The sequence below is a fragment of the Rattus norvegicus genome, chromosome 10 (genome assembly GCF_036323735.1).
Source record: "Rattus norvegicus strain BN/NHsdMcwi chromosome 10, GRCr8, whole genome shotgun sequence".
NCBI classification, from domain to species: Eukaryota; Metazoa; Chordata; class Mammalia; order Rodentia; family Muridae; genus Rattus; species Rattus norvegicus.
This window is the reverse complement of record NC_086028.1, coordinates 16,480,078-16,505,284: the sequence shown is the minus strand read 5'-3', so window position 1 is coordinate 16,505,284 and position 25,207 is coordinate 16,480,078. Positions and strand designations below refer to the sequence as shown.

General features: G+C 49.0%; 1 protein-coding gene and 1 long non-coding RNA gene across 3 annotated transcripts; both read right to left on the bottom strand.

The window, feature by feature from the left end:
• Window positions 1–1,025: 1,025 nt before the first annotated feature.
• Bod1 (biorientation of chromosomes in cell division 1) lies at window positions 1,026–7,367 on the bottom strand. Of its 2 annotated transcripts, none has more exons than NR_073160.1 (4): window positions 6,920–7,364; window positions 4,903–5,037; window positions 2,590–2,786; window positions 1,026–1,722 (listed from the first exon to the last, which is right to left on the bottom strand). NR_073160.1 is itself a non-coding variant. In NM_001013854.1 (4 exons), the coding sequence occupies exons 1-3, from the start codon at window positions 7,310–7,312 to the stop codon at window positions 2,591–2,593; spliced, it is 714 nt and encodes a 237-aa protein (NP_001013876.2). In that variant the 5' UTR covers window positions 7,313–7,367; the 3' UTR covers window positions 1,030–1,722; window position 2,590. The 2 variants fall into 2 exon arrangements, 1 of the variants encoding a protein (NP_001013876.2); NM_001013854.1 differs by having other exon boundaries at window positions 1,030–1,722; window positions 4,913–5,037; window positions 6,920–7,367.
• Window positions 7,368–10,373: 3,006 nt separating this feature from the next.
• LOC134480659 (uncharacterized) lies at window positions 10,374–23,571 on the bottom strand. The gene is made up of 2 exons (XR_010055310.1): window positions 13,114–23,571; window positions 10,374–10,470 (listed from the first exon to the last, which is right to left on the bottom strand). It is a non-coding gene; the product is annotated as an uncharacterized LOC134480659 (long non-coding RNA).
• Between the last annotated feature and the right edge of the window lie 1,636 nt (window positions 23,572–25,207).

Here is a 25,207-nt window from a genome sequence, read left to right as displayed (position 1 = left end):
AAAATTTTATTTTGGCTAAAAATTAGCTTCAGAATTCAGATCAATGTGATGGGGCCCAGGTTTGGGAAAGCAGTTAACTCCAGAAGACTGCTGTGGTACTTGCACCCGGGAGGGAAAAACAGACTTCCATCTCTGCTGAGGGCGGAGCTTACTTTTAACTTGAGGGAGGGCAGGAGCTGAGAACATCTCGCAGCAGGCAAGTTCTTGGCAGGCATCAAAGTCCTTACTGAGGGCATTTGTGGTAAAGGTGGGAGGGAACATTCCTTCAGGGCAGAAAACGATTGACTGGGTTAAAGCTTGTTACATCTGGGCTGGGTAGGGGCTCAGCTGTAGTGTGTGCTTAGCAGGTGTGAGACACCGGGTTCCAACCTCCAGAACCACAAAACCTTCAAACCCCAATCCAACAAGTTAGACAAGCTGTCAGCACTGTACTCAACTATGAGTAGGGTCTCTCGGGTTTGTGCAATCTTTTCTACATGCAAGGCCAGCATCTCCTGGGATCCTGGGAGACAAAAACTTTTGGGCCCGAGAGAAAAGGTGTTTGCCACCAGGTTTGATGACCTGAATTCAGTCACTGGGACCCACATAGTAGGAGAGAACCAGTATCTCCAAGCTGTCTTCTGATCTCTGCAAATGCAAACTGACACCTTCTCACCCCACCCCAGGTCAATAACTAATGTATTAGGAAGAGAAAAGGAAAAGAAACACAAACCTTGGGCTCCCCAGACCTTGGAACGAACACCCACCTCTCCCACCCTCCACCCCTGCTTGCCCTGAGATATGCAGAGGACACTGGCACTCTTCCAAGCTTGAAATTCGTCAGAATAGTCAAGACGCTGCCTGCCCCTGGCCAGCTGCACCATTCAGCCCGAGCCAGGGTGTTTCTAAGTTCTAGCCACCAGTCCTTCAGTCCCATCAAGTCGCGTGTGGTATACAGAGACAGTGGGCAGGCAGAAGAATGGGAGTCCCCTCCACACACAAGGCTCTGGGGTCCTTTTGAGGCTTCAGGGAAAGATCACAATGACTTTATTGTAAAATATCCACCATTTATTAGCAGGTTTTTTTTTTCTAAAAACACAAACATGAGAACTGAGCACCGAACACAGAGTGACTCACCCCTGTGGATGGGGAGATGTCAGGACAGAAGCTGTGGGGCTTTCTGTGTACCCCAAGTCTCAGCTTCCTCACTCACTCCAGGGTTCCAACACTACCTCTGACAAGGAAAGGAACCATTAAGATCCCCAAGTACAGGAAGGTCACAACCTTAAGGCTGCTGACACTAACTGCCCCACGTTCCAGTCTGTAACTCCAGCATATCAAAGCCCACCATCAGACAGCTGCTCCCACCGGTCTGTGCTGTCCTGACCAGCTAGCTTCCAGCTTGGCTCCTGCAAACCACACAGCACAAGCGCTGACATCCACATGCAGTGTCTGTGTTCAAGTATAAAGGTTCGTTCAGGACAGCCCACATCACTGTAGTGCTTAAACCTCTGTAGTGTCTACTGCAGCCACACCCTTCGACAGGCTGGTCAAAGGTGACACAATCCATGAGCAAGTATGGGTAACTGTCCACAACCAAACTTGATCTCCATCCAACATGGACACCACCTCAGTCAAGGCCAAAATCTTGACATCAGTAATGACATGGTTGACTAAAGTTAATTCGTATGAACAGGAACCGCTTCTCCATTAAACAGAGCTTCCCAAGGCATCAGGCACATCCTAAAAGAGAAAGACAATCACGTCAAAATGCTTCTGACAGGGGTCCACACTCAAAAACTCTATGTTCCTAAAAGATTATTATCGAAATGAGAAAGACTTAAAATGGCTGCTTTGCACTCCATGATGGATCAAGGTCCTCTCCCAAGAGGCACAAAAAGACAGTCCCACTTGTACTGCACTATGGCAGCCAGTGCTCTTACCTTCAATCAGCCATGGTCAAAGGCCTTGCAAAACTGCCTCCCTACCTAATTTACTGTCAACAGTGTCTTAGGGACTCGCAGGAGAACACTAGCAGAACAAGGGGCAGAACACTCCCCAGGGGTGGAGTGCCAACAGGTGAGGGAGGGGTCTGCTGCTCAGACAGTGGCTTTCCTCTACCTGCTGGCCATCTCCCCATATAACACACGACCTGGCAGGAATGAATCTCCAGCTAATCTTTAGTTAGATGAACTCCCAAACCGGAGGTAAAGGGAAGAGAACTGCATAGTAACTGAGAGACAACATGGATGTGCAGAGCTCATCGAGAATGTCTCACTTGAGATAGCACTGGGAAATGCTGCTTGACTTCATGTGAAAACCATAAATGTCAACCAGTGTCAGAGCCACGAGTGAGCAGTTTCAGAGAGGACGCCACACGAGTCCCCCGGGTAGACCAGCTGCCTCAGCTGATGAGGTTTCCTCTTGACTTGGATGCTTGGCTCTGCTGGTACAGAGTACACCCAGGAGCATGTGAGTGGTGATGGCTCCCGGCGGGTGAGCTCCACTCCAGCCCTCTTCTGAATGGGTGTGAAACATGATTTCTAGTCACACTCAGCCCATTCCTAACCATTTCACACACAGGCAGAGAGGACAAATGGTGCGCCAAACCTTAGGAAGCATCTTGGGATGGCGCTGGAGGATCCTGGCCTTCAGGTTCTGGAGGGGGAGCTGGCACAGCTTCTTTTTTCTGGGCGGCCAGGAACTCGTGGATTGCTCGCTCTATCTGTGGCCTGAAGATGTGGTTTAGTTTGGGGTCGACCACTTGAGAAATGATCCTGTCCACTCCCGCTTCCAACATGCCTGACCTGTGGAGATAAAGCAGACCACTGTGATTCAGTTCCCGAGATTTCTCCTTTGCACTGACATGTCCCGAGTGCCATTAGAGAGTCCAGCGAACATCCATTTCCCCAAGTTTAGTCCACTGGCCTTTCGTTTGAAGGGGTTCACAACTGACGGCTACCTGCCACCCCAATGCAGCCCCAACTCTGTACAAAGGAACCAGACAATCAGAGCAGACTGCCCCAGAGGCCATGCTTGACTCACGTCAAGAGCAAGCCCGGCCACAGGTGTGGAGTGAAAGCCGCAGTCACAATGTCAAAGGCAGCGCACACTTGGGTTTGCCTCCATTTTCTTCAGCTTTTATACTGAGCAGCCACAACAGAAGCGGCTTCCAGCAGCAATGCAAACATCCAAGACAGTCCGGAAAACAGACATTTTCAATAACTGGTAAGATGCATAAGATTGGACACACAGTGTGTAGCCGCTCAGTATAGGGTAGCTTTGGATCGCTACTTTTTGAGACCTCTGAGCCACCACAGCTGACCCGGGAAAGGGAGCAATACCATGCACACCAGGAAGACAGCACCAGCAGCTTTAGATGCCACACCCCCCACACACAGAGGACTTTACATGGGTGGTAATTTTCTTTATTTACAAAATTCCAATTTCAGTGGCCATGAGCCCACATAAGTACTAGATTGTCAGCAAAAAACCTTTTCTTTTTAAACTCTTTTAAACTTCAAAATCACTGTATAGTCAAAAGTTTCAAGGAAATATAGAGGCTCATACGTCCTATCCTTACACGTCTGGTGTTAGTGCCCTGAACGACACACTACAGTATCAACACTAGGAAGATGGTGCCAGTACCCAGACTGTAGTACACGACCTGCATTAACCAGCCTTCTCTGTGTTGCTGAACACACATGTAGAAATGGGTATGTAGAAAGAGGTATACACCATGCTAGTGACTAGAAGGTGTGAACAGCAACGTGCCTCCCAGAGTCTCTCAAGTCCCTATCTATTACAACGTGATGCTGACCACATACATGCCAAGCCACACTGCCTAGTGAGAAAAGCAGCTTAACTCACCGACTTTTTATTTTCTTTCCTTCTCTAGGAAAGTCTCACTGTACAGCTAAGGCCGGTCTGGACTCATTACATAACCAAACCTGCCTGGTTCTCCTAACCTTCCTGCCTCGGCCTCAGTGCTGGGATGACAGAAGTGTAGCATCACATTTAGCTAAACTCAACAACTGATTCTCAAAGAACCAATTCAGTGCCAAAGGGGTGAAGGCCCCATGATCTCAACATCTTCTACCAGCTCCCATCACCTCAACAATGCTGGGGACCAGCCTCTATCATAAAGGCCTCTGGGGGGCAGCACAACTTTACTGTGTGGGTTTCTTAGGGCATGCGCCAGCACAGCTAAGAGCCTGTGCTTGGCTCTCCCAGCCCAACTCCCTACATGTCTTTGGCAGCCACATCTGGCCACACATCTCTGAACTATTACCAAGTGCACTCATACCTCAGTTTTCCAAGATTTGCTTTTCTCACCACAATTCCCTGATGTTTCTATTTTCACAGTCCTGCTTCATAAGCTTTTATTCAACAGTTTAGTGGATTAAATAGTGCCAAACATAAGCCCTAGTTGCTAAAAGCCAAAATGGATTCTGACAGAACAGAAAAAAATTTACCTTGGAATCCACGACCCACCCCACCGTGCCAGTAACAATGAGGCCACTCCTGGGAGTGTGCTACAGGACCTCCTAACAAAGGCTCAGTTTGTTTCTGTAAAGAACAAACCTTACAGGACTGAGAGTGTCACCATGCTTTAGCAGCCGCAGTCATAGAACATCCAGAGCTCACTTTGCACACTCTCACACTGGCATCTTGGTATAAACACTCTTAGGTTCAGATCACACTGAAAGCTTCAGAGAGCGAAGAGCAAGCCTGGAATCCAGACCTTCCTGAGTCGCCTCTGAGGGCAGGCACCTAGGAGCAGCCCAGAGTGAGCAGCAGGTACCCCAGGGCTCTGCTCATGACCTCACTCATGCACGAGACAGCAGATGCTACAAAGCACCACAGACCAGGCCCTCCATGAACTGTGGCCAGCCTGTGTGGCATTCATGCTGGGGCCTCTACCTTTACTTACTGAACCACGCTCTGCCTCAGCCCATTTCGCAGCTGGTTCTTGTTCATTGCAGGATTCCATTCCTGTTTGTCCAGATGTGTCGATACAAAATTATCCACCTTCTGCCTCAGGTTCTGGTAAGCTGGCTAAGACATTCATTCAGAAGAGACCACGTTAGTGTGTGTGCCAATGTCATGGCACCGAGCCATTCAGGAAACTGCTTTTCATAGAAACACATCTTCTTTAAGCATGCTCCCACCTGACCTCAGAGTTGACCTGCAGTACAGCAGCTATGAATCAACAGCCAGCAGGGTTATCTGTCTTGCAGTGGCTGGGCACAGTGCAGGGCACTGCCTATATAAGTCAATCTACTTTTAAAAAAAGACACATTTATTATGCTTATTAAGTATACAATGTGTGTATGCCTGCAGGCCAGAAGAGGATACCAGATCTCATTACAGATGGTTGTGAGCCACCATGTGGTTGCTGGGGATTGAATCAAGGCCTCTGTAAGAGCAGTCAGTGCTCTTAACCTCTGAGCTCTCTCTCCAGCCTCTAAGTCAATCTGCTTTTAAAGAAACCCCACATGGGAGAGCCTATTAGTATTATGCTGCCCTCATTTAGACATTAGACTTTCAGGCTTAAAGGAGTAAACCCTCTCCTTCCATGTGTCCAAGGACAGATGCAAGCTGTTTCTGGAAGGAACACGGTTCTAGGCCAAGCACTGACTTTTTACGAGTCACAGGACTTTCAGTAATTCCCGTCTCTAAAATGCAAACATTCCTGTCTGCTTGACTCACAGAGGATGTTCACCAAGGAAGGCCCCCTCCAAACGAAAACAGCCATCCAAGCCTCAGCAGGAGTCATATGACAGCAACAGCCAAGCTACTCTGCGAAGAGTTTCCAGGCAAAGCTGTGTGTGACCCTCAAAGGAGCCTGAGGCGCTTACTCTGAATCCTCCTCCTCAGAGCTTGAGAACAAGACTAGGAAATTACCTTGTGAGTACAAGGACTGTTCCGAGCCCCTGGCCTCCTGCTCTCCAACCGGAGGCAGACAACGCTTCTTCAGCCCATCCTTGCTAAAGAGCATGCCAGTGTCTGCATGGCTCTGGTCTCTCTCTACGAGAATGTGGAGGTAGGAAGGATGGCCTACCTGTGCAGACTGTGGCCTAAGATGTGTATATATAGGGCAGACTTTACCCCATATCAAAGACATAGCACAGGCCCAGGCAGCCTGCAGCTGACAGCTGAGGCTACTGAACCCGCTTGCCTGGGTGACTCACAGCCTGAACACCACGAGGAGCAACCTGAGCAACGGCAACGGCTACCCTGTGGAGCCTCTCAGTCAGCAAAGAGACTTGTAACTCCACCACCTTAATCTTGGCAAACAAATTTTGTAAAGGGAAAAGGAATGTTTTGGTACTACTATATACCTGCCTCGTGACACACATTCCAAAGTTTCCAAGTGAGGTGAATTAGGGTATTTTTAGCTGTAGAGACTGGCCTTTGGCACTGGATCTAACATAGCCATTAACTCCATTTAAATTAGTTAAACAGAATAAAATAAGGTGCTGATTCTACTGCTTATCCCAATTTGACCTCATACAAATCTGCAAATGATTCAGTTAGGAAAGGGAATAGCTATTAACGTGTTATCCAATCCAGCCGGTGCTTAAAATCACCTCCCGGGTGGTGAACAAGAGAATGGGCAGAGCTTCTAAAGTACGCTGCCTTTCCCGAGTGTTGTAAAACGCGAGTTCCTTGGGTATGAAGTGGATATACGTGTGCAGCCATAAAAGAATCATTAAGTTCAGAAAGGCGACTGAACTAAAATAAAAATTAAAAAAAAAATTAAAAATCACAGCTGGTTAAGTGTCCAGGTGTCGTGTGTGCACCACAGAAGTCACCGGTACTGGCCCGCGCCGCGCGTCCCTCCAGGCTCCGGAGGTGCCTTTTGTTTTACTCCGGGCTCTGGCACGTCAAAGAGGCGAGGTGGACCGCCCCCCTCGGTCCCCCGCAGCCCGGGTACCTTAGTGTCCACGTCGGCCAGGCAGTCCCGGCGGAAGCTATCAAACAGGCCACGGCTCTTGAGCTGCTCCACTATAAGAGCGATGAGCTGCGGGTCTCCCGGAGGCAGCGAAGCGGGGTTGACCGTGCCGCCCGCCCCACTCGAGCCCCCCGCTGGTCCCGAGGCCTGGCCCGCCGCACCTGCTCCCGCACTGTCCGCCATGGCTGCGCCCCGTGCCCGACCCCGTGCTCGGCTGCTCCTCCGGGAGCCGTGGGCCGCGCTGCGCAGACACGGAGGGCCCCACGGAGGTGGCGGCGACGGAGGCGGCAGGGTGGGAGGCGGCGAGGACCACGGCGCTCCCCGCTGGCCGCGCTGCTGGCGCTCGTCTAATAGCGTCACCAACGACCTTTGCATTGTGGGACGGTTGGTTTCCTGGAGCCATCGCCCATGTTCTTATAGCCTGTGTCTGGCCGTTGGAAACTACAACTCCCGGCAGGCTATTGGCTCGCTCGCGCTAGTTTGCGAGACAGCATGGGAATTGTAGGCTCAGAACCTATTCAGTCACTGCAGCCCTCAGAAATCAGACCTCCCTACAGTGGGCGACAGTCACTTGCAGAACTGATTGAAAGATTAGGAGCGTATCATTTAGCGACTGTGATTCAGCAACTCTGTTTCTATGCCTGGCAGCCTGTGCTTTTGACAACAAAAGGAGGTCATCCCCACGACCTCCTTGAGTAATATGATCTGGGAAATGTGGTTAACAATGGGTTAATATTTTTGTTATTTTGATAAAACTAATTTTACTTTTTGTGTGTCAGGGAGGGGCGGTGGAGGAGTTCATATTGGCCCAGCCAGTCTCAAAGGTTAAGCTGATCACAGTCTCTCACGATAGGTTACAACCCTTTGGGATATCAAATTTATTTCTACTCCTGTCCCACGCTGACCTCTCCTGTTTGGCTCTAAGGAAGTCCCGTGAGAGAGTTCAACCCTGGCCCCCCACCCCCAGAGGGAGGCCTGGGGGGGGGGTGTTGCCCTTCTTATAAGTCACATTTTAGGTACATCACATCTTATTCTTTCCTCACAAAAACTTTTCTAGCTCCAGGCCTAATTTGGTCTATTGTTGAACCAGATTCTTATAGCAATCGTTGTGACTGGAAGTGGATAATTTATAGGCTGATTGGCCATCTTCACCCCTATGCCCCCAACCACACCTGTTGGCGTTCCTTCTAGGCTCCGCCCCACAGTCACCTGGCAAGAGCCAGGTGTGCCTGACTCACTATAAAAAAGGAGCTGCTTGCCCCCTCCTCTCTCCTCTTCTCCTCTTGTTCCCCTTACCCTCTTCTTCCTGTCTCCCTATCCTCTCTCCCCTTTCTCCATGTGCACATGGCCAGCCTCTCCCCAACCCTCCTCTCCTCCTCCTCCCCCTCCTCCTCCTCTTCTTCTCCTCCTCCCTTTCTTCTTTCTTCTTCCTCTCTCTCTCTCTCTCTCTCTCTCTCTCTCTCTCTCTCTCTCCCTCTCTCCCTCTCTCCCTCTCTCCCTCTCTCCCTCTCTCCCTCTCTCCCTCTCTCCCTCTCTCCCCCTCTGCCTTTCCTCCCTCAACTCCCCTCCCCATGCCCTAAATAAACTCTATTCTATACTATACCTTCATGTGGCTGGTCCCTCAGGGGGAAGGGATGTTTCAAGCATGGGCCTGCAGAAGCACCCCCATTCCCCGAACCATACAACACCTCTACCAAACACAGCCCTGGCTTCTTTTTCTTTTTATAAAACAAAACAACACCCAGAGTATAAGCTTCGAAGAAGAAACCATGACTGTTTTTGTCTCTGGTGCTCAGCACAGTACTTGGCCATAAGTCCCTGCCCCTTCTACTTATAGAATTGTGTAACCATCTGTGGAATGAAGATATTCTAAAGAGCCTTGAGCCCTGCTCTTTTGGCTCTCAGAATATTGAACCATTGCACACCTCCTGCCCTCTATCTTATGTTAGGCCTCTGGAAGGCTGGGTTGGTGCCGTCATTCGGGTGCATTGACTAAATCTCCCTCTTCTGGTTCTCAAACATGTCTCATTGGTTGGTTGTTTGCAGGTGGCTGAGTGGGTGAACCTGGCGTGTTAGGATTACCAGGGCCCAGGCTCTGACTCTTAACAACTCCACTAACTATCTGATCAGAGTATATGTGGATAAGAACATACTTTAGTTCCCGTCTTAGTTGTGCTTTTTTTGTTATGAAGAGACACTTGACCACCGTTTGTAAAGGAAAACATTTCACTGGAGCTGGCTTACGGTTCAGAGGTTTAATCCATTATCATCATGGTGTAAAGTATGGCATCACGCAGGCAGATATGGTGCTGGCGAAGGAGCTGGGAGTTCTAAATCGGAGCAGCAGGCAGCAAGAAGAAATACTGAGAGAATAGGCCTGGCTTGAGCATCTGAGACCTCAAGGCCCACCTCCAGTGACACACTTCCTCCAACAAAGCCATACCTACTCCAACAAGGTCCCACCTCCTAATCCTGCCATTCCCTATGAGTCTATGGGACCATTTTCTTTCAAACCACCATAATCATCATCTTCAGGAAGTCCTGGTATGGCAGTTAACACTGAGGTGATCTGCCACGACCTAATAGGAAAGTAATGAGGAACCCAGGTTTACAGGGTCCAACACCAACATTGGGTCCTGTGTGTTGGCTCCTGGAACTCTGGCCCATGACAGGGTGCAGTTCCTGAAGTCCTGTACGCTTGCTTTTGTAACTGCTATAAACTTGGCACATTGAGGATTGAGACTAAGGACGAAATAGATAAAAATATGGGAGGTGGTTATTATTATTATTATTATTATTATTATTATTATTATTATTATTTAAGCCTTGCTAAGGGATCCAAAAATGGCACCACAAGCTATGCAATGTACAATAATTGCCATCAGGGGGCGCCCTTGCTGCATTTATAGCTCCGAGCATTTTGAACCAGGCAGTACTGTTTTTAACTTGGGTCTAGGCAGTAATCTAGTTTCTGGTGTCCTTTAGATAACTGCTGGTGAGTCTTAGTATTAAAGCTTTTCAGGGATAGAGATTTAGGCATGATGCAGACCTAGTCTGTATGTGCAGGGTCCTGGGTCCAATCTCCAGCATGAAAACAGACAAAATCCCTTTTTTTGACTACATGAAAACAGACAAAATCCTTTTCTGACTAGCTGCCCAAAACTCAGTGAACCTATGCATATTAGAATTTAGGATATTTACATTAAAGCCTGCGAGGAGGTGGAACCTGCACACGCCTAAGTCTAGACCTTGCAGAAACCAGAAAATGGGATTGGTGGTTTTTGCAGAACTGTGTGAAAGAATAGAGAATCCATGGGCTTTTCATATCAGAGAGCTAGATTGGATGTTAACATCATCTCGTGGTGATAGGTCTTTGGGAAACTGTGTCTTAGCCAGCACTTCTATTCATGCACAAACATAGTGACCAAGAAGCAAGTCGGGGAGGAAAGGGTTTATTCAGCTTACACTTCCACATTGCTGTTCATCACCAAAGGGAGTCAGGACTGGAACTCAAGCAGGTCAGGAAGCAGGAGCTGATGATGCAGAGGCCATGGAGGGATGATAATTACTGGCTTGCTTCCCCTGGTTTGCTCAGCTTGCTCTCTTATAGAACCCATGACTACCAGCCCAGGGACAACACCACCCACAATGGATCCTCTTCTTTGATCACTAGTTGAGAAAATGCCTTACAGCTGGGTCTCATGGGGGCATTTCCTCAAGGAAGGATCATTTCTCTGTGATAATTCCAGCTTGTGTCAAATTGACACACAAAACCAGCCAGTACAAATCAGCAGGGCCAATTCTCTAGGATAGTCCAGAGGCTCAGCAGTCCTGGTATTCCTTTTAGCAATATTCCGGATCCTTAGCACACGTGTAATAACATGTTGCCATCCCGGACTTACACTTGAGTTAGGGGGTTCTTGGATTGACCTCCACCTTCCCCACTAGCCTCAAAGTCCACTAAGCAGGAACTGCACGCCAAGCACCATAATGGCCTGGTTGGTAGAAGCTCCCAGTAAATGGGATGGAGGGACAAAGACTGAGCAAGTGGATGGGAAATTTGCTCCTTTAAATGTAAGACAAAAGAGTTTGGATAGGGGTTGGGGATTTGGCTCAGCGGTAGAGCACTTGCCTAGCAAGCGCAAGGCCCTGGGTTCGGTCCCCAGCTCCGAAAAAAAGAAAAGGAAAAAAAAAAAAAAGAGTTTGGATAATGCCCAAATGCCAATAATTGGAATAGGTGGGTGCAGTTGAGGGATTTGTCTATGGTGTATCACTGAACTGGTCTAAGAGGCTGGACTAGGAGAGAGCTCCAAGGGGAGAATTGGGTTATCTTGGTAGGACTTTTTCTTCTCCCACCATGAGATTCCTGAAGCTATTCCTATTTCTTTGGGGTTCGCTGTTTCAATAGTCTGGTAGCCAGACTGAGGGACACAAGCATCTCTAGGATATTTTTTAACTCTGGCAGGCTGGTTACAGCAACACAGAAGTTATCCTTTACCAGTGGAGTGTAAACACGGGAGAGTAACTGTCTTCAAGAAAGCAGGTCATGGCATGTCTTCAGCTGACAACCACAACACACGAGCCAACCAAACAGAACAGTTTGGCTTTGGCTCAGAGAGTCTGGAGGCTAGTAGTCCTGAGCTGACCAGCAGCCTTCTGTTCTCTGTCATCTAAGATGGCTGCTTGAGTGTCCTGACTCAGGGAGGCTGCAAGGCAGGCTGGGAAATGTAGTCTTTAAACTTTTTGCTCGAGAAGACTGTTAGAAATTGAGTTCATATTATTTAGGACAAATTAACAAACGCACATTGGGAGGAAATGAGTCTCTCCTGTGGACTCCATTTATCTCCAAAATTATTAGGGACCTTTCTGGATAGGGTGTTGATGTTTCGAAACTTTGGCTTTTAGTCCTTTGGTCACTGGGCAAGATGTGTCATTTGTCACATTCAGGCATTTAAAAAGTGTCAACATTAAAATCTGAAGGAAAGACACAAGACCAGGAGTGTCCTGTGGGTGTGAGGCTCCCCAAAGGGTAAACAGATCCTCACTCAGTGTCCTGTCCACATGCACTGTCCTAACGTGCTGCCACTGTAACAAAATACCTTAGGCTAGGGGAGTTATAAAGAATAAAGTGTGGTGTAACGTGAATAAATACATTAATGGAAAAAAAGAATAGAGTGTGTCATAGCTCACTATTCTGCCCCAAAGGCCTGAAGATACTCCACATCCCAGACCCCCACTGCTCCTCAGGCAGCTGCAAGCAGAAGGGTTTTTGCAGAGGGAACCTAGTGGTCCTGAATAAAGTGTTTCTGTAGGAGACCATGTGTGACGAGGGTGCCTGTGGTAAAAGCAAGGCCGCCTGCGTGCGCTCTGGAGGCTGGACTCAGTTCTGGCTCTATAAGTTCTTGTTGGCATCCACATTGCTGTTTCTGCCATATGGAGTTTGCTCTGAGGCTGGCTCAATGCAGGCAGGTGTTTTCTTGGCTTGCAGATACTGAGTTATGGGTTCCAGAGCCTCAACGGGAACATAAAACCCAACTCTTGTCCTAATTCCAGTGGCTTTTCCTGCTAGCTACACCTTGCCAGGTAACCTTAGACAGCATATTCTATGTGGTCACACACCACCTCGACCCAGCCTAGCTGCTAGTTCCGGCTTGCTGGTCGACCCGAGGCAGCATGCACTTACTCACCCCAAAGCAGGCCTGCACAGCTGCTTCTGGCTAGGTGATATGTGTTACTTCTAGGTAAGAACCCTTGATTGCACGCAGGATTGTGCACAGATTGGCAGTTCTCCCCTCCCGCCTCCCTCCGGCGTCCCAGCACCTTCTAATTAGGATTGTCTGTGCAGTGCTCTTAGTCACAAGTGATGGTGCACATCGGTCAATCAGCCTGAGCCTCTTCATTAAGGACAACCTTGAAATGAGCCCTCAGCTGTCCCTGACACACTGAGGGAACAGGCTAGAATTTCTGTAGGTTTCAAGCCACCGAGCTTCTGTCTGTTGGTGTGGTTGGTTGGTTGGTTGGTTTAGTTACAATTGCATTACCCATCCCAACCTGATTGACAGTTGTCTTCTATTTAGTTGCCTGATTTTTCAACATCCTTCCAATTTGGGAGGAATTCTCTAACCTTAGAGAGAGGCAGAGCCTTCCTACAGATGGCGGAAACGCCAGATACTCACTTTCCCAGCAGCCTTTGCAGTTCTGGTGCGTGGCTGGGGCCAGCGTCACAGCTACAGTGGCATAGCGTTGCTGGTGTGGGTCTGTGAAGAGATCCCGCTTTGCTTCTATTCCAGCGCTCTTCCTAGTCATCCAGCCTCTCCATCCATTCTGGGAGCCACTGTGTGCTTTCAGTAAGTTCCCTTTCACCTTGAGTCACCCGCAGCCCGTTTACATGGATGTGGCCAAGAGCCTTAGAAGCCTTAGACAGCTGCATTAACCTGAGGCTGACCAGACGCTGCGGTGAAGCAGGAGTGGAGGAAGGAACTGTCAATCTGAGATGGTTCCCACCCACTCTGGGACTCTTCTCCTGGAGTCGCAATGCATATTCAGCTCTGCGCGATAGCGCAGAGGTCTGCTCAGCCTTTGCACACATGAGCTTCCTTTAACAAAAATTGTAAAATTGGCGAATAATAGGAACCATAAAACAAAGCCGCAGCACAAATCTACCACGTTATTAATACCCCAGGCGCCATTATCCAAGACCCCTAGAGAACACCAGAAATTACGGCTACTCCCGAGCCCTACATAACAAGTCTGTGGTATTTAATTTATAGATCTCAGCACCCTTACCAGGCAGTCTCTCTCCTTGTTAAACGCTTTCCAGCTTCCCTTTGGCACATCTGAACAGCCAGCTCCTTACCATTAAGCCTTGGTCCCTGCAACACAAGCAACATATCATACAGTGGACCTGATAGCTGTGAGAGCGGCTAGCTGGGTGGGCAGTGCAGTGCCCGCTACCTGGAGACATTGGTCTGATGGAAGAATCTTTTTCCAGCTGAGATAGAATGGTCACTGCAGAGTTTCACCGGTCTGCTCAGAACATGGCTCATTTATTTCTGCAATTTCTTTATTTAAGTTTTTGGGATTGGAACGGGTTGATGTCTACTGAAATTGTGCGGAGAGGTGTACAATGGTGTAAGTGGTAACTTCTGGGGGTATACCCAACTGGAAAAGAACAGTTGGCATGACAACTCACGATGAACAAAACCTAATGTGTTCCGGTCGTTTACCTCCTTGAAGGCCACAGAGAAGTCTTCGTAGTTCGGATCATGTGTGTCTTGGTGAAGACTCAGAGGAGCATGGAAGAAGCTGAAATGGGGAAGAAACTGCTTTTATTTGGCTCACAAAGAGCGGGAGGGCAGGGCGGCTGCTCACCTGCAGTCACACTGGAGTTTGGGATTGGCTCACAAAGTGCGGGGGTGTGGGGCGGTTGCTCACTGGCTGTCACACTGGAGTCTGGGATTGGCTCACGAAGAGCAGGAAGGCGGGGCGGCTGTTCACCTGCAGTTACACTGGAGTCCGGGATTGGTTTTTATGCGGCAGCCAGGCTGCTCCCCTGTGGTGGAACCATATTGTAATCCAAGTTTGCCATACTGAACTGAAAATGGGTCAATGAACTGACCTCCTCCCCAACACCCTTCCCCCACACACATTATGGATCCTCATTCCCTCCTGAGAAAGGCACCCCACCCCCACCTAACCCCGCTGCTGAGTTGATCCTTTAAAGTAACACGGATCCCAACCAAAGAAGTTTGGAAGCCCAGAACTTTCTCATCTAAGTGGCTGCCAACGCCCCACCCCCTCGGTGGCGCTCCCTTGTTCTCGCCAGCTCTGCCCCAGATTCATGGGCTGTTTTCAGAATCGTTGGCAATTTTCTCTGCATTGTCCTGACAACCCTTGGCAATGAAATTTAAAAGCTACTTAACGAATCTTGTGACAGAGAAATCTGGAAGAGGGGGCTCCTTCCTGAGGGCTGGAATGCCACCGGCCTGACAATGGGATCAGAGAGCACGCACTCCGGACTTAAGATGGAAATTTCCGGTGTACTCAAACTGCCGAGCGAGCACATGATCCCACATTAGCGCCCAGACCCCATGGCCTGCAAGGTTGGAGAGTTGGAATTGGGGAGAGGAAGTGACTCCAAGCTAGGAGGTCATCTCACTGACTGGCCTTAGGTCTACCCCAAATGCATAACCCAGGAGCTTTAAAAAATCTCTAAATTGGAGAATTTTAATTATCCCTAAGAAGAAACTTTCTGGAAAAGTGTTGTGGTGTTAAAAAATATCAAATATAATCTTTCCTATCAAATACTATAAAACGTGTTTGGGACAAGGAACTGAGGTTTTTGTTTTTGTTTTTGTTTTTTGTTTCCCCTACCTTGTAAAACTTGCCAAGGTCTGTATCCTCCCCTCCCAGGAAAAGGCCCATTGCTCTCTTCTAGGAATTTGAATTTGATGGCCTGGAGCAGTGACCTTTTTCTCCTGGGAGCAGTGACTCCTCCCCCTTCCTCCTCCATTTCCCAGATGCCTCTTTTGTGATGACATCATCCAGCCAATACAATTTAATCGCAGCACTCAGGAGGCAGAGGCAGACAGATCCCTGTGAGTGTGAGGCCAGCATGGTCTACATAGTGAGTTCTAGGATAGCCAGGGCTACATAGTGAGACCCTGTTTCAAATAGCCAGGGCTACATAGTGAGACCCTGTTTCAAACGAAAAAGAAAAGAAAACTAAGCTAAGCATTAAAGCTTACCTTGTCCAAACAGTTAATTGAAATGGTGGTCTGTTCCTTTGTGATCCTGAACACGGTGGTGTGGATGTCCCTAAGCTATAGAAGGGCTTGGCCGGTGGCTAATATTTATTTGCTTATTTATTTATTTAATGTATATGGCCCTGCAGGCCAGAAAAGGGCATCAGATCCCATTATATGTGACTGTGGTTGCTGGGAATTGAACACAGGACCTTTGGAAGGACAGCCAGCACTCTTAACCACTGAGCCACCTCTCTAGCCTCAGCCTATGGCTCTTAGGGTCCTAGCCTTTGACCTTAGAACCCACACTTACTAGAGGACCAACAGAATTCATTCATTCATTCATTCATTCATTCATTCATTCATCTTTGAGCTGGAAGAGAACAGGCTAAACCATATGCTCGGGGAGAAGAGAGCATCCTGTACTCTGGTCACCCTGTCTCCTCTAGGGCCTTGCCCACATTGCTTAGCCTGTCTGAGTGGCCTCCTTTAAGTATACAATTGTCCTGTGACTTCTCAGGGTTTGCCTGGTAGGTACAGCAAGACCTTGCATATAAAGTCATACCGTCAGAGCTTAGTCTCCCACAAAACTTGACTTGGTAATGATTGGTCCCTGGGTAGCTGTGAGCTCTACACTCAAGTGTGTGTAACCAACCACAAACTTACTCAGTGTGCCTGCCACACACTGCCCTGTGCACAGAGAGCTTGTCCCAAAAGGGAGAGTGGTATAGTTGTCTAAGTCAGGGTTTTACTGCTGTGAACAGACATCCGACCAAAGCAGCTCTTATAAGGATAGCATTTAATTGGGGCTGGCTTACAGGTTCAGAGGTTCAGTCCATTATCATCAAGGTGGGAGCATGGCAGCATTCAAGCAGGCATGGTGCAGGAGGAGCTGGGAGTTCTACATCTTCATCTGAAGGCTGCTAGCAGAAGACTGACTTCTAGGTAGCCAGGATAAGGGTCTTAAACCCATACCCACAGTGACACACCTACTCCAACAAGGCCACACCTCCCAACAGTGCCACTCCCTGGGCTGAGCATATACAAACTATCACGATAGTTTTCCTCCTGGGAGCTTACCAGCCAGCATCAAGCACATCTGCCAACAAGCCAAGTCCACATCAACACCATGCTGGGTGCAGAAAAGCAGATTCGTCAGGAGAGTCCTCTCCTGGGAGCTGGGAGCTGGGACCTAAATAACAAGATACTGGCCACATTCAGCCCTAAGAGAAGGGTCCCAAGGGAAGCAGTCACAGTACCTCCCATCCTAGAGGACCCACCCTTATGTCCTGATCACTTCAATAACGGCTCCTATCGACTTGACACCAAGCTAGGTGTACTTGGGAAGAGGGACTCTTGACTGAGGAGTTACCTGCATCTGATGGGGCTGTGGGCATGCTTATGGGACATTTTCTGGACTTCTAACTGATGGAGGAGGTCCCCCCCCCCCTGTGGACAGTACCACCTCTTGGCAGGTTGACGCGAACTGCATGAAAGGACAGCTGAGCCAGTGTGCTGACTAGTTGTATGTCAACTTGACACAAGCTAGGGCTATTTTAGAAGAACACTAAGAAATTTCAATTGAGAAAATGCCTCCCGTCCAATTGACTCATGGGGCAGTCTGTGGTACATTTTCTTGACTGATATGAGGTGATTCGATTCACCATGTGTGGGTGGCACTGCCCCTGAGATGGTGGCCCTGGGTGCTGTAAGAAAGCAGGCTGAGCAAGCCACAAGGAGCAAGCCTGGAAGCAGAGTTTCTATATTAATCTCTGCTTCACGCTCCTGCCTGGAGTTTCCACCCTGGCTACCCTTGATGATGAACCCTAACCTGTAAGAAGAAACAAACGCATTCCACCCCAAGTTATTTTGGGCCCTTGCTTTTTTAAATCACATCAGCAGGAGAAACCAAAACAGGACAGCCCCACTTCTAAAATTGTGAACAGAGGAACTTGGAGGATGTTTCCAATATATGAATTCTAGGCTTACATTCAAACCATTGCACTGGGTGGTTCTCCAACCTAGAGCCATACATGTATAGAGGCCAATCTCTGCTACTGCCTTCTGAGAGTACATGGTGATGCTGCCCTTCCCAGGCTGAGTCTGGCCGAGCAGTGGCTAGATGACCTCCGAGGAAGGCCCATTCTCCAGTCTCCTGGGAAAAGCTCACATACATGGCCCAGTCTTCCCTGGTCAGTCCATGACCGTCAGAGTCCTGCATCTGTCCTAGGGTTCCAACCAGCATTCCATGGCCATACTGGCAAGACTCCTGGAGTCTGGTGGCCAGGACCATTTTACTAGAAATAAGAAGTATGAGACTCTACCCATGGAAAGGGAGTTAAGAATTTAAGCATTGAATGCAGTTTCTTTCATTCATTCATTCATTCATTCATTCATTCGTGTTAATTTGTTAAATTCAAGAAACCATGCTGATCACAATGAAAATCTCTCTGGTCCTGGGGATGTCGGTGTGTTTTAGGGGATGTGTTAACAGGCACCGAGTAAACACATAATGTTGAATCACAGAGAAAAGGCCAGAACGCACACTACAGGTGTGGATGTGGTCAGATGCAGTTTGCTAAGGCAGGACTGCTAATAACAAACACCCAGAATGCTTGTGAAACTTGAGAGTTTCCGTTATTAACAATCCTTGCCACATTGTTGCAAATGGAGGCTGACCTGATCAAGTCTGAAATCTGGCTAGTTCTAAGGTTAGCTGAAGAGCTCCGATGGTATTGAAGGCCGTTTGATGTGTGTGTGAACACCAAGATGCTGCTGCTATCTGTGTGCCATCTCCTATGTCAGGCAAGGCGGTAGGTGAGCACTGAGGGTCCTTGGATAAGCATCCAGAGTATTGTCACCCGGAGGTGAAGCTGCCGATTCTGGAGCCGGCGACCCTCTCACAGTGACAGTGAGTTGACACTATGTTGAGTGTTCCTGGCTTGTCTAGCTTGTTTCTATTCAGGGTTTGTTCCTGTGGCCAGATTTCTGTGGAGACTTGCCTGGCAGAGTTTGGACTAGGTGCCGCTTGTCTTTTACATCTGATGAAGCCAAGTGTGCCTACGTCTTGGGTGAGGCAGGCAGAGAGAGGAGGTGTGTGTGGTGGAGTGATCTCTTTTTAGATTAGAAAACAGAACTTGTGTTTTCCAAAAGAACACTATTTCTGTGTCCCGTCTGATGTCACACCCATTTCATTTTAAGCCGCCTCCCGTCCCAGAGCACAAGTTCCCTTCCCTCTGCTCCTTCTCCCCGCCCCCTCCTTTCAGCCCTCACCTCTGCCTCCTCTATTTCCTGGGCCTTCCCCTTCCTCTCACTTCCTGGTCGATTTTTCTCCCTTCTCCTCCTCTCCCCCCCTTCTCCCATTTTCCTCTTCCTCTCTCTGCCCTTTTCCTTTTCTCTCTCCCTCTTCTTCCTTCTTCTTTCTCTCCCACCTCTCTTCCACCTCCTGCATTTTTTTCCTTTATGAATCACCCCACCCTTGTTGGCTTTTGATCTGGAATTTAATAGTAACGAGGAATTTAATTCAGGGACTTTAGGTCAACAGGAGCTGTGGCTATGATCTGCCGATGCGGTTGTCCACACTGATTTTCTCTGGAAAATGGGAGCCATTCAACGTCACACATACTTACTTGAGCGTACATTTAGTTCCCTTGACCTTCTGGGTTCTGAGATGATTGAAAGAGAAAGGAATGGAACACCGTCCCCACTTGGCAGCTCCCTTCCTAAAGAGAGCTTCTCTCCCGGCTCTGGAGACAACCCTCCTTGAGTAACCGGTGCAGCCAAGGGCGTGGCGGACGAGGAAATTGAGTGTGGTGTGGGGAGCGGATGAGTGAGTGTGTACTGTTGACATGAGCATGGCCATGTCAAGGACCCCAATGCCTCAGCTGCACAGGAATGACAAGGCCTTTCCCTAGCCAGGCTCAGAGGAATGGCAAATTCTTCCCCTGGTCCAAGTAGAACACTGTCAGAGGGTCGGCCTTTAGCTAACATCAACACGTGCAGAAACCCTCAACTGCAGCTCCCTCCTCCCAGATAAAGGAGTACTGAGGCTGCTCCCCCAACACAGACCTCCCACACAGGTTAGCTAACCTGCCTCTTCCTGGGTCTTGCTGTGTGGTAAGTGGGTTGTTGCTGCTGGGTCTCCATCAGAGCTCACAGCCCACCTGATCCCAGCTTTTCTGTGTCTGTCTTTTCTTCCCTCCCCAGTGCCACAGTTAGGTCTTGTAACAGTACAGCACCCACATCTGGATGATCTGGAGATAGGGGTGTCTAAGCTCTTCTGATGCTGAGGGTGGATGGGCAAGGTCTCTCTGAGGCACCCTGTTCCCACACAGGCAGGGCCAAAGCGTTTTTCTGAGAAGGAACAGTCCCAGGACACTGGCCAGCCATAAGCATGGTGGGGGAGGAGTCTGCAGTCATCAGGCTTGTATTGGGCATCTGGCTCTGTTGAAGGGTGTGGGTGTTGGTAAATCAGCCAGGACGACGAGGGTCCAAATGCTCTGTGAACTAGGAACAAATCTCATCTTCTCCCTCACTTATAGCTCCCAGATCATATGGGCACCTACGATGTTGTCTATGATGTCAAGGTAGAGGCATGCATTTCTAGGGTGAGGAAAGGCAGGGGAAAGTGAGGAAGAAAGGGCAGAGTAGAGCGGGACAGGCCCCGTGTTATAGAATTTTGGGGGACGTGCCCTTATGTAACACAGTACCACATACAATAGATATGCACGATGAAAAGTTGAAACATAAGACACAATGTCTCATGGAATTCGATGAGATGAGGCACAAAGAAATGTCTTGCCAGGGTGTAGTGGCTCATAATCCACTTTAATCCCAGCACTCCAGTGGCAAAGGTAGGTGGATCGCTGAGTTCAAGGCCAGCCTGGTCTACAAACCGAGTTGCAGGACAGATAATGTCTGATGGAGAATGATGCTGGGAAAATACAAGTCCCAGTTTCCCCCGGGTGTGTTTCAAATAACACCCAAGAGGCAAAGCTGACTACTCTGGGCCTGGTCCCCAGTTCCTGATTCTAGGACAGGGTTTCTCTGGGAAGGATCCTGGCCTATGCTTTAGCTATCCTCCCTCCACCCCATAGCAACCTGTGCTCAATATGACACTGGGCAATGCAAGCCTGGAATTGAATCTCATGTTAGTATAGTTGTCATGGTAACACATTTGGGAGCACCCTAGCAAGACCTTTGTACAATCTGAAAAAAAAAAAAATCTGAAAACACTGAGAGATGAGACCCCTGGATGTCCTCAGAGAGCGTCTGCCTTGTTAGTGAACTAGGGGTCTGCGGGCAGGAGGAATGCTGGGAAGTAGCTTCTTGGGGTCCCATCCAGGGTTACACGCTTTCTCAAGTTGCCCTTTGAAGTTTCCACATCACACCTTGTCCTCAGGGGTTCACCTGATGCCAAGAGCGTGTAGGAAGAACAAAGTCTCCAGCCTAAATCCCAAGGCACTCGGTTCTCTAGGCTTAAAGGCTAACCCGTCCCCTGACAGCCAATATCCCATCATCCCTATGGGGGTCAGAGCTGGGACTGAGGATGCTCTTGAGGGCCACTTGTTAGAGTTAGAGTGACCACAACAGAGGTGAGGTGTTTTTGTTTGTTTGTTTGTTTTTTGTCCTCTGGTTTTATTTATTTATTTTTAAGGGTCTCATGTAGTATAGGCTGGCCTAGGAGGATGACCTTGAACTCCTGGTTCTTCTGTCTCTGCATGGACATGGGATGCAGGGATGACAGGAATGGGCTACCATACACAGCACAGGCTGACCTGGAGCTCACAGCAATGCTTTTGCCTCAGTCTCCTGAGTGTGGAGACTATGGACACGGTCAATGGTTAATGCTTTCCTGGCGTCTAGTAGGAGAGGATGGTCTACTTTATCAGGAAGCCCCCCTAGGGATCCTGTGTAAAATCAGAAATGGGACGGCTTGCTGAGTGTTTAGGCAGGACTGGAGGGTCAGGCTTCTGGGCTTTTACATTCCTTAGATCCAGAGCTTTCACAGGCACAGGGCCCACACGGAAGGCCTGGTGGGAGTGAGCATCCAGGAATAGACCTACCTACCGGAAAACCGAAGAGCTGCATGTCTGGATACCATTTCAAGCTACTTGGTGAGCTTAAAATGGCGAAACTGTCAGGACCTGTGCACATTGACTCAGTTCCTCCTGGGGCCTGGTCCTTTTAGGTGGGGTGCCCGTGTTCCAATTTTACAGGGACCAGAAGAGAAGCTTCAAGACCAAAAAAAGCAGGAACCCAAGTCCATGTGTGCTCTAGACATGAGAGCCCACAGCCTTGGGAAGGGGTCAGCTGGCTGCTGCAGAGGGGACTAACAATAGGCAGACCACAGAGAAAGGGTTGGGAAGGAGACCTACTTGATCTCAGCAGGATCAGCTGGTTTTATTGTGGATCAAAGCTGACTAGACTCCCAACAGAGGTCACTGCTCAGGCACAACCACAGGAGTGGGTCTGGCCAAGAGGGAGGAATCCCAGAACCCCAGGGCTGGGCCTGCGGTGTTTGGGAGTGAGTCTCAGAGCAGAGTGGAGCTCTGGAAGACTGCCGGAAGGGAATGAAGCTCCTCTAACTGTATCGGAGACGAAAACTGAGGTCTGAGCAAAGGTGCCAGGATGTTGCTCTTTCTCCTGGCTCAGGGAGAGAGAAACAGCGTGGTCTTAGGAATCAGACAAGCCTAGTTTTAATATCGGCTTCCCCTGTGGATTTGCTATGTGTCCTTGAGGAATCTTCTTGGCCTTTCACAGGTTGGTGGAGACAATGAGATATGTGACTATATGTGAACTCTGAGCTTCAGTTTTATACAGGATGAACACTCAATGACGTGGCCGGTATTATCCTGATATGAACACACACGATTATCATCATTTTTTTGGGAGAGTCTCCAAAAGCCTTTGTTAGTACCCCTACCCCACCCTTGTGTAACTCAAAACATAAAGGTTCACCTTCTCTTTCTGGAGGAGTTCCTACTCAGCCATCAAGATCCATTTCAAAAGTTTCCTACCTTGGGAAGGCCCTGGCGACGTTTGCAGCCCGAAGCCTGCCAGTATCTCCAGCACTCATCAGATCACGTGTGATTACGTTTGCCCAAAGTCTATCTTCTTGGCCAGGCCTCAGGAGGCGCAGAACTGGCCCATCCCCTTTGTGTAACGGCTCTCCGTGTGTGCTCGGCGTATCCCGGGGAACGCCAGACCACTTCAGGTGCCCTAGAAGTCACCACTAGGTTTCTGCCTCTGGGGTACTATTTCCTATTTTCATCTTGTTGGTATCTGCTCTGCTAGTGAATAAAACTGCTGGCATTTTAGTAGCAATGGGAAATGACCCCGAAGCACCGCACAGCCATTGAGGTCTCCTCTGGCACACACGTGCATGCACACACAGGCCAGGGTCACCTAAGGATGTCCTTAATGAGGGCTGAGATGTGGCACGTGACAGGCCCTGGGTTCAACCACCAGCAAAATCCCCCAAAGTCCTCATGGAAGCAGGAAAAAGTTTCATTTGTAGAACTCCCCCTGAATGTGTGTCCTTTTTAGCATCCTGTGTGGCAAAGTCAGCAGGGGTGAAGAAAGCACTTTGCTCTGTGTGATAGCTCTGCCCCATTTGCCTCTGAGCCGAGGAAGCGAGGAAGCCGGAAGCGGTTCTTCGCAGAATGCCATTTCGACCTGGAAGACGTGGGCGTGGCCCACTAGACACCGGTAACTGGCCCAAGTTTCCTCAGAAGTTAGCAAAGCGGGTATCTCTTTGCTATAAAAACAGCTGATGGTGTTTATGGCTAAGGATAGCCTTTGAGTATAACTGTGTTAAGCCACTGTGAGCTCAGTGGTTTCTCCGAAGCCTTGGTCTGATAGGAGAGATCATGGCAGGCAGGATGTCTCCACTGGGTAACGAGGTCTGTGCGAGCTGTCGATGCATTTGGGTTCCAGATGAACACTGCACAATGGAGCTTACTGTGACAGAGCAGAGAAGGCAGTTTGGGATCAGTCACCACAGCAACCTTTAACCCTTTGTCAAGGGCTCAGTGTAATGTTGAAGCATCCCCTTAAGGCTGTTAAAGTTCTTCCCAAGGTTTCTGAGTATCTGCTTGTAGGACATCAGGCTAGTCCAATTTATGGCTCTAAATTGAATACAGGAGCAGGTGTGGGAACCCAGGTGTCTTTGATTAAACCCAAAAGGATTAGGAAACATGTATGGCAATGCCAGAGTTTCTCATTCAACATCCCTGCTCTTGTAAAGTGGAGTTTATTTCCATTTTATTTCCATATTCTGCTGCCCACGAATATGTATTGGATTAGATTCGTTACATTAAACGATAATGAGTAAGTAGGTGTGTCCAGTTTTACTTCTTGTAAGTAGGTCCTTGAGGTTCTCGGTGGTGTTCGTTGTTTTAGTTTCTGTGGGACAACGGCTCACTGTGTAGCTCAGGTTGGAGCAGAGCCCAGTATGTAGCCCAGGCTAGCCTTGAACTTATGACCTCCCTGCCTTAGCTTTCTGAGTGGTGGGATTATAGGCCTGTGCCACTGTGCCTGGTTTAGGCTCCTCCATTATTTTTAAGAGTGTAGAGTCTTGAGAACAAAGACCTGGAGAGTTGCTGGCATAGCACATATAAGGTGCTCACTAAAGATGTATGGTATACCAGACGTTTGGACTGGCGACCGGTCAGGCTGCCTCAGCCTGCAGTCACTCTTGGTTTGGTGATATTTGAAACATTGAAAATGTATTCTGATCACAGTGTTAGAGACCAGGCGTTCATATGGCACAGAGCAGGCTCTGATGAGGTCCACCTGAGGGAAGCTTCCTTTGCCTGATGTCTGGAAGGGGGCTGCTGGGAGCCAGAGCTGATGTTCAGAAAGGACATCCCCAGATGGCAAGAGAACACAAGGGCTGAAGAGACCACATCTCCAGAACAGGGAGACCCACAGTCCTCTCTGAAGGCACACTCCTAAGAACACTAGTCTCCCTGTCTTAAAGGTCTCAGCATAGGGGCCTCGGATGTACAGACCGCTCACAGACCACAGAATCCTGTGTCTGCTTCTCATGGGTCAGGCTTGGGACTCTCTGGTCAGCTCTTCTGCTGGCTGTAACAGGAAATGGACCAGAGAGTGACCTTGGAGCCCTTGGAGCTCCTTTGAGCAGCCTGATTGATGCTGAGTAGGATTACCCAGGGGCCCTCTCAGCCACATCCCAAATTGCTTCCTCAGCCTGCAGGCTCTGAATCCATTTGTTTCCTGCCTTTATACAGGGTTTAGGCCAGATTGGGTGGCATATGGAATTGCTGAGACCATCATTTGAAATTAAATTTCAGAGATGTTATGGGTCAAGTCTGGGGCAGCTTGTGGCCTATTTTTGAAGATGGGCCATTTCAGAGGAGAGCAAAGGTGGATGCTTCCCACTCCGGCTCTCCTCTGCCCGGCTGTACAGGACACATCCTGTTACAGGAGAACCGCTGATTGCACTCTCCTTACTGACGGGCAACCTAAGTGGGGAACAGTGACCTTTTCCTGCCACCCCGTA

Bases quoted from the DNA above. Each gene is read 5' to 3' on its own strand.
- Bod1 (NM_001013854.1), bottom strand. From the start codon at position 7,312: ATGCAAAGGTCGTTGGTGACGCTATTAGACGAGCGCCAGCAGCGCGGC. The intron at 5,038-6,919 runs GTACCCGGGCTG...TGAATGTCTTAG, and splicing joins TGGCCGACGTGGACACTAAG to CCAGCTTACCAGAACCTGAG. The intron at 2,787-4,912 runs GTAAGTAAAGGT...TTATCTCCACAG, and splicing joins CTGAGGCAGAGCGTGGTTCA to GTCAGGCATGTTGGAAGCGG.